Source organism: Habropoda laboriosa, unplaced genomic scaffold, assembly GCF_001263275.1.
Source record: "Habropoda laboriosa isolate 0110345459 unplaced genomic scaffold, ASM126327v1 scaffold578, whole genome shotgun sequence".
Lineage (NCBI taxonomy): Eukaryota > Metazoa > Arthropoda > Insecta > Hymenoptera > Apidae > Habropoda > Habropoda laboriosa.
The window spans coordinates 2,151,983-2,161,327 of record NW_017100941.1 but is presented as its reverse complement, the minus strand read 5'-3'; the positions used below and the strand labels follow the sequence as shown (position 1 = coordinate 2,161,327).

The following is a 9,345-nucleotide window of genomic DNA, read 5'->3' as shown; positions in this document are numbered from 1 at the left end:
TGTTATTTAGTATTTAAATAATAATTATTCGCAGTTATATTTTGTATAGTTATTTTGTGCAGTTATACAAATACAACTTTGAATAATTTTTATTTAAACATTATTCCTCCTTTCTAATCCTACAAGTTTCTCATTTTATCTTCAAAACGAAATGAAACATATAAATTAACGAAATATGAAGAATTAGATACTTGTTGACTTGAAAAAGTTAGGATAGACAGCGTCGTAAGTCAAGGATGAGAAATATAATTGATTGAAAAATCCGCACAAAGATATAAATAAATAAATGACATCTTAAACAGGTCGAAACTGAATAAAGCGTTTAAAGAGAAAGATGAGAAGATAGATGTGCCTATGAAACCTAATGAATTCCAGAAGCAGTGTGTACCTATTTGCATTTAATTAAAAACATGCTCGTTCTTGAGAGGCAAAGATGCATCCGAAGATAAGCTTGGTAATTTACAGTCTGTCGTGTTGCATTTTTACGCAATTAAAAGTTCAGGGGCGTTGCAGTAGTCATTTGTCCCGATTCGAATTTCAAAGTTTCATCGTAGGTTCGATTATGTCATTGTTGTCTACTTTTTGTCACAGTGATTGGTACACGAGTTTTATCCCAATTTTTGCAGCTGTTATTAGCCCTCGCCAATAGTGTAGTTTGAGTCAATTGTAGAAAATTGTTTGCACGTTATAAATTTAGTCGTGTGCAATTTATATGCAAAGCAGCTGCTTACGGCAGACGTGAAAGAATGGCTTTTGTCTTTCTCCTTGAGTCGTTACATTATTACATTCAGATTTACCGATAACGAGATTCTGAAATTCTTTGAAATTTTACGTATTTTCTATTTATTTTATTTGAGCTAAAAGCGTATTTATTTCATTTTTCAATGATCGAAAAAGGGCTCGTTTCAAGAATAGTGATGGGAGAGGTTGAAGTGTGAAAAAGGTTCGGAAAATTCGTAGCGAAATTTAGAAAGAATTCAAACTGTCGCATCCCTGTTTCTAATTGAGATAGAGACAAAAGTCGAAGGGTATTATACTCGTTAGTTAAAGACGAATGCAATACACTCGTTAAATCATTCGTAAGGTGAACACGGGCGAATATAGGTCGAATTATATTTTCCGCGGTGGAGAAAATATAATTCAACTTATATCCGCTCTTGTTCGCTTTGGGGCTAATTTGAGGAGTAAAATAAATTGACGAATAAAATACATTGTGGTTTTTGTCGTTATCTTAATTAGAAACAGAGATACGATGGTTTGAAATCTTCCTGTATTTCGCTACTGACTTTCTTTTTTGTGTATTTGTAAATTTATTTTTATGTTCGAAGAATTAATTATAAAAAGTATGTAATTTAATCTCTTTTTAGAGATTTAATAGTAGTAGTTGTATTAATAACATTGTATAATATCGAGGATTATTTGTACAATGTAGAATAATTTATACAATTTTTAGAAAGAACTATGATAGATCTGTTATTCGATACGAACGAAGGCAGAAATTTTAGAAAAGTTGTACAATTTTGTAATTTTGAAAAGACTACACGAAACGGTTAATTTTTAAATATTTTCTCTTTCTTTTAAACGCTTCTTCTAATTAAATAAAAGTGGTGCTACTTATTATGTCATTTTGTATTTTCTCTTCTGTTATGCTGTAATAGTGAACAAGTGAACTATTTGATGTGCAAAACCGGTTTCATTCATTTCAAGCTTTCTTTAACTTACAAAGGACCGATTGAATAACGGCTTGCCTTAATTTTGCGTTAATTAAAGCACGGTATGCGACAGTTTTCTTATATTATGCGTACGTGAGTGTTTATTTTTGTCATTAACTGAATCAGTGAAATAACATCGTTTTACTATTAGATAATATAAATCCAATTATAAATTCCTTTCTCCTGCACGACGAAGCATTAATATTAATAATTTGGCAATGACACGATTATTGTTGCTGCTTTACTTTGGTTGTATTTTTTTATTGTTGCACATTTGAAAAATTACAATTGCAATTCGTTTAATCAGAGAGATTTAATCTTTCTTTGCACGTTTAAATCTTTTCTGTATTACAAATTTCTTGTATCGTAGCTATGAAAGTTGCAACGATCCGTCTGTCTTATAAATTCATTCGCGAAATACCTATAGAAGAATAAAAAGATAGTTTTATTCGTTGAATGTGAAATTATTCAGGAAATAGAATCTACACATAACGCGAGCCACTACAAAAGATTTTTTATGTAATAACAAGAATTTTCCCGCTCACAAAAGAAGTATTTTCCATGGTAAAACATGTGTTATGTGTATCGATAGAATATCTTACAATTAAGTTTCACTTTCATCTATGCCGCATTTCCATTTTTAATAAGAAATTGTAATCTAGATTTTCAAATTTCACTATCTTCATTTACTCTCAGTAAGTCCAAACTTCACTTTCACATTTTCTACAAAGTATTCCAAGACATAATAAATTTCTAAAAAAGGCAATTCTCAACAGATAAAATAACGACAGCTCTGTTCTGTGGAAATGACCAAGGACCGATCGTAAATCACGCTCTTCTGTAGTATGTTTCTTAATTTATCTTTTAAAGTAGAATAAAATTACTACCATTACTGTACCAAATTATACAGAATCTTTCAACATCGTCCCAAGCAAGTTGTAGGATGCTTAATTTCTTCTCGAAAGTCCCATCGATAATAGATCATAGACCCCGTCATCATGAGTTCCTCACGATTGTTCATCCCTCGGGGAGGTTCTAAACTCTGGTAACCTCGAACAACACCTCTCGATACCGGGCAGCTTCCTAGATCGACTTTGTAACAGGATTGCGCCAGCGACGCATTCTTGCAATCGGCCGCGATAATATCCCGAGGGCCTCGATGGTTCGCTCGTTACCAGAGGCAGAATTACTTTAAAAGTAGGTAGCCACCGGCCGTCTGCTTGGCCGACCAATTACACCAGGCCGACTCGGAGTATATAGAAGAGCCACGGCTGCCCCGACGGCTGATTTCCGCTCGTAGACCCGCGCGAATCGAGCATCCACGTTGATCGTCTCCTCTCTACCAGCCATGAGACTTCGAGTGAGTGAATCCACCGATTCTGATTAAAATCGATTTACGGCGAACAGCTCTTCACGAGGGTGGTCTTTTTATTCCGATTAAATTTTCGATTAAAGTTTGTTTGCAATGGGAATTTTAGACGGGGAGTGTCTAGGGTTGTCGATTGGTTTTGTATTTTATTTTCGAGTTTCTTTTCGATGTTAGTGAGTGACACGGAGCAAGTTGCGGTGCATTTGTGCTGCGTGGCTATAGAGGGTTGACAGTGATGGAAATTGATCAGGACTTTTAGTGGACAGTTTTAATCGTCAACTAGAACGTTTAGGGAAAGTGAACGCTGTTGGGGAAGGTGAATCAGGGCCGAGTAGTTTCTTTCACTTGCTTTTTTTGGGTTTGTGACTCTGTATGGTGATTGGGGCGAAGTAGAACATGTAGCAGTGGTGGTAATCGGGTGCGTCTGTTGATGACTGTTACAGTTTGGTTGAGTTTTTTTGTTGGAAATTCTTTTCGCGGAATTGTTGGAATTTCTTTTCGCGGAATTGTTGGAAATTGTTGATAATTATTTTCATGGAATTGTTGGAATTTTCGTGGAATTATTGTAAATTATTTTCATGGAATTATTGGAATTAATTTTTTTGGAATTGTTGATAATTATTCGACTGGTACACTTTTATCGAGTTTTTGTTGGAAATTATTTTCTAGATTATTTTCTAGAATTACTGGAAATAATTTTTTTGGAATTGTTGATAATTACTTTCGTGGAATTATAGTTCGTGGTGCACTAGTGTCCACCATTTGCAGGTTAGGTAATCGATTCTGATCCTCTGTTTGTGTTTGTTAATTTGTTCGATTCTCGAGTGATAGAAATTTTCATCTCAGTAATTTACTAGGACTTCATTGCTAATTATTACATAATTGCTTATTAATAACTGCAATTATTGTATATGATAGACTTGGAGTAGTTTAATAGTAGGAGATACTCTTAACTTTTTTTTTCGTTAGAAGATATTTCGTTATCAGTATCCCATGCACCGATAGCCATTCTCTGCGTAAACGGGACCCTGAATAGAAACCATGAATTAATTATGTAGTAGCTTTAGCATTACACTGGTTCAAGGCTCGATTTACTCATGCATGTTTCTATTCTACAACATTCGCGATTTCTTGTTTTTTCGTACCAAAGAGGGAAAGTCGACATTGGTCTTGTACAACGATTTAACGTAGCAATTTGTTATTTAGAAATTTAGAGATGTTTTATTGCACAAGAAAAAGTATATTATTCTAAAATTAACAGCTGAAAAATCAACAAGGTACTGGATTTCCAGGAACAATTGCAGAGTATTTAAATATTTCGTCGCAAAATCTCTCTAACAATTATCTTGCTAAATTAATATTTTATTCCGTCTAAATTTTATATAGTTCAAGAATTTTCAAAATTCAAATAACTATCTAATATAAAATAAACAAAAAATAAAATTAAAAAGTTGCAAGAATGATAAATAGTTGACAGTAAAACGTATCGTCAAATTTAACGTTAATACAAACAAACCTAATTAGAATTAATTCAAATTCCAACGCGATATGTTTGGATCACTTCAAACTTCCAACCTTGCACACGAATTGTTCATTGTCAGTGGAACGCTTTTCGACATTCAACCGAGAACGAAGAAACGAGAGTTCGTTCACCGAAACATAATCATTCGTGATTTCCCACAGTTGAAGCTTATTAAAGAGCCATTCTGTACGGGTGTGCAGCGTTCGCTATGGCCATGGTTGGACTTAATTTTATGATAATTTCAACAGGCCGCTAAAGGAAGTGAAATGTTCGGCGGCAGCGCGGTGCAACAGTCGGTTCGTAGGATCGTTCGTTTGTAACGCAGAATCGCATTTATACAAAGCGACGGGACAAAGGCGGAAACGTGGTCTCTCTAGTCAAATGTTTTATTGAACAAAACGATCGTACGAATTCTCTTCCGTGTACGACGTCGTCGTTGGTGTCGATTTCCAACTACCATAGGAGAAAGACAAACGTCCGCGAAGACTTTACTTTCTAAAGGATCCCATTACCGTTACAGCAACGCTCTTTGGTAGGAAGGCATCTCATTGTGAATAATTTATTTCACGATTCAATCGGTTCGCAGATTCTCCTTATCGCTTTGATTTCGACGGCGGCGGCGCAAGAACAAAAGGTACACCGAGCTACTGGAGCACAGCAATCGCAAATTAAGTATCAGGATCCCAATGGTGAGTAGATCTAATTCGATAAACGAGTATAATCGAATAGTTTTATGGGAGATAGGACAATCGTATCTTTGTTCCTTTTTCTGTCCGTCGAAAGTAACACGATTGACTTGTTGGTTCGATTGTTGGAACTTTAATTGGGTGTTATGTGAATATAGATGTGTTCGATAAACGTTCGTTTCTGGTGTGGTACGAGTAAACTGTAACGATTGTTGTGTAATTTGTTTAATTTATTGCACTGGACATGTTGATGTCTTCCGTGAGAATTTTGCGAAATTTCGGATTCAGGAAATGTTGGTTGTTCTTAGTTTTATTGTGAATAATTTGTATATGTTACTTGAGTAATTATTAATAAAAATTTTGACGTCAAGTGTATACGTACGACGTGAGTAAATAATTGAAGTCATTTATTTTTTAAACAATCATTTAACTGTGTTCTCAGTTTCTTAAATCTTCAATAACTTCTCACTCAATTCCTTATATTCAAATTAGTTATGAAAGCAATGTAATATCATCATAATCTCATTTTTACATTTTTTAGACTGTTGTTTATTTCCCTTTCATTTATTCCTCGTTTAGAATTCATGTTAATACAAAAAATCGCGCAAATTGAATAATCAAAATCTCAAACGAAATATCATTTTCCATTGCAATAAACAGTACCACTTTTTCGTCGCTGCGTATCTCACAAATTCTCCTATCTTCTCCTTACCAATTGATGAATCAGGTGACTAAACCAAACCGTCAACAGTGATATCACGCGAGTCCTCCCTCGTTGCAGGCCTGAAAATCGATTGGAAGTTCTTCTCTCCCCAAAATCAATGGCGGTCTCAACTGCAGAACTCTCAGCCTCCTCAGCAACAAGAGGTTGTTCATCGTCAGCAAGCAACGCTGAGCAGGCCGCCTCAGTCGCAGCTCGTGCAAGTTGACCAGGAACAGATACAACAGAGATCGTACCTGCAACCTCATGCCCAACCGGAAGCTCAGTCTGAGCTCGATCAAGTGCAGTACAAATCGTACGTTCAACCTCAGGTAGTAGAAGCTCCTCAAGATCCGAATCAGCCGCAATACAGAGGGTATCCGCAACCTCAAGCTCCTGTAGAAACGCATCCAGACCCTAATCAGGTGCACTACAACAGATATAACGAACCTCCAGCGCACGTGAAGCAAGTCTTGGATAACTACAAAGAGCAACGTCCCTACGTTGAACAATCTCCCTTCGGTTACTCGCCGAACGACGCAGTTCCTCAGCAGTACGAGCAGCAATCGCCGAACGCTGAATTGCCACATTACGAGCAACCTTCGGAGAGTTTCGAACACATAGAGCAGCAGAAATCCAGGAGAGAGTACCCCGACAGAGGTACGCAAGGTAGAATCGTGTATCGAGAGGAATACGAGCAATTGCAACAGCAATTGCAACAGCAACAGCAACAGGAGGCGCAAGAAGTGGGGCACATACCTGTGCCCATCGAGAGTTTACCCGTGCAACCTTCTCCGAAACTGGTTCTGAGTAAGGACATGCCTAGGGAACTCCAACAGTTGTTACAGTTTCAAGCACAGTTACCGTATGACGTGATCGCGAACAGCATCTCTTACAGGCCGAAGAAACTGTTCATACCGAAGTTATTGTCATCTGACGCCAAGGGGCCGTATAACTATCGTAGCAAAGTTTATTACGTGGACAACGGCAGGTACGACGATGCCTCACAGCCGATCAAGCCTGTCGAGGAGGAACAGAGGCATTCGTAAGAGGTGGAATTGAGGTGGAGTTGTTTTGTTTCGTCGGTTGACACGTCGAGGTTTGGAGTTGAAGGATTTTGAGGAAAAGGGGATTTGGGGATAGTTTGTTTAGGTTTGGAGTTTGTTACGTGGTGGTTGTGTTGATGTTAGTTTGAATTCAGTATTTTGGGAGATAGGGGAACTGTTTCGACTTGTATTTGGGAGGAAGATCGAGGCTGTTTCGTACTTGGATGAGTTTGATTATTGGTTGTGTAAATTTTATCTTAAATTCGATTGCTAGGTAAATGAGGGAAGTACTTGGATTATTATTGGGTAAATTCTGTGACGAGAGTTAACCTTTTTTGTTTAGTTTGCTAGAAAGATTAAGGCTTTTTTATACTTGGATGAAATTCATTATTGGTTGTGTTAATTTTATTTTTAATTCAGTTGGATTCTTATTGCATAAAATCTGTGATGAGACTTAACCCTTTTCTTTCGTACTTGAATGAGTTTAATTAATTGATTTAAGTTTGATTAGGAGAACAGATATGAATCATCGGTAAAATGGATTAAAGTATCGTTTAGCGACGTTTTTAATATTTTCATAATTTAATTTTATTTCATCTCTATTTCACTTCAACTGAATTGTACTATAGAATGATTTATTGCTCTCAAAGTTATTGTTTTTTGACAACTTGTGATGCAGAACGTGTTAAGAGTTACTAAATTAATGTAGAACATATTCCTCAAACCCTCAACTTTCTCGAAATGTAGGCAAATAAAAACATTTACATTCCTCGTCTCGATGTGTAAGTATAAACTTTCTGGGTTAACAAAGGAATACATTTTTGTATTCTTAGGTCGCACGAAATAATCATTAATTTTCCTTCTGTTAACGTCACACTGGCTTTTAGCCCTAATTTTATTTTCAACATTTCCTGCAGCTTTAAAATGGGCATGAACGTTTGTTAACGAAACCGAATAGCTTGTAACGTTGTTACAAATATTGGTATAAAACGAATTTCTTCGGAAAAAAGAAACACGTTCTTTCCAATATGAACGTTGAAATTGCAATAATTCATTTCTACGTAACTTACGTTACTAAACAAACAGCACTAATTTAACAATATTCCATGTTACTACCGTTGTAAAAAGAGACTAACAATGATAATTTTATTTTTTACAATTATATTGTTTAATTATTAATATTACGTTGCATGAAAAGTGCAAAAATTAAAACGAAAAAAAAGAGAAAGAGAAAAGAACAATCCTCGTAACGAGTGTGTATACCTTCTATCCCACCAAAACCTCCAATTTTATCAAACGAATTATTCGAATAGTTTCCTTTCGCACCGTGGAAAACACTCTCGGTTTCCATGAAAATATTTCTCGCCAGTTAAGCTCGAGGAGAGTGAACGGAACTTCCGGCGTAAAAGTAACTCGAGCGCGGTTACGAAATGGTTATCAATCTATCGAGCGTTGCTTCCGAGAGGAATTTATTAAGATCGTTGCTCGAGGAAGAACATTTTTATAGGTATCGCAACTCTGCTCGTTTATGCTCGCTACTTGATAAATCTTATCTTATTAAGTCCGTGTAGAAAGTTGGATGGCTTCCACCTTTCTAATAAAGACGCGTATTCGATCTATGATAATAGAAAGCGATATATCGCGTCGAACGTTCATCGACAGATGGAAAGTAAACGAGATCATTTGTTCGCAATGGTATGTACGTATCGTACCGAGATAACAGATGATATCTGGCAAGGAACTCGTAAGCTGCCGAAGTTTATGAAGATTGCGCAGAGAAGTACTCCTGATGATACGTAATTTTCTGTTAGATATCGATTCTTTAATTGACGAGAAGAAGAGGGAAGGCTTGTGCGTAACGTGAATGTTTTAATTAGAGGATTTTTCTTTTTCTTGAATTTTTATTTTTTGGGAATTTTTTTTTCCTGGAACTTTTCTTTTTCTGAAATTTTTCTCTTTGGGGAATTTTCCTTTTCTACTGTATTATTGGAATTTTCATGGAGAATCAACCGCATGCGTGTTACGGTATTTTAAAGAGTTCAACGTGTTTTAATTAAAGCGTTAATTGAAGATTAATTTCGATTTCACTGGATTTCGTAAGGAAAATACAATAACTTCTATTAGCAGGAGTAAGTAGGAGAAGTGAAGTTAGTAATTCACTGTGAAAGAAGTGAAACTTCCGCATTGAACTGTTATTATTTGTAGTTTTATGGAATTTCGATTACCGAATTCTTTAAAGTAGAACGACTAGATAGCATTAATTACGTAGCAGTAAAAATTAGTAGATTTTGAAGAAATTAGGTATCAGAG

General features: G+C 35.9%; 1 protein-coding gene across 1 annotated transcript in view; it reads left to right on the top strand.

Moving 5' to 3' along the window:
- Positions 1-7,038, top strand: part of LOC108577571 (putative uncharacterized protein DDB_G0291608) — an 11,116-nt gene extending 4,078 nt beyond the window's left edge. The window contains exons 2-3 of the mRNA XM_017940752.1: positions 5,190-5,292; positions 6,071-7,038. Of these exons, the coding sequence (XP_017796241.1) occupies positions 5,190-5,292; positions 6,071-7,038 (1,071 nt within the window). The remainder of the gene's footprint in view (positions 1-5,189; positions 5,293-6,070) is intronic.
- Positions 7,039-9,345: the final 2,307 nt, after the last annotated feature.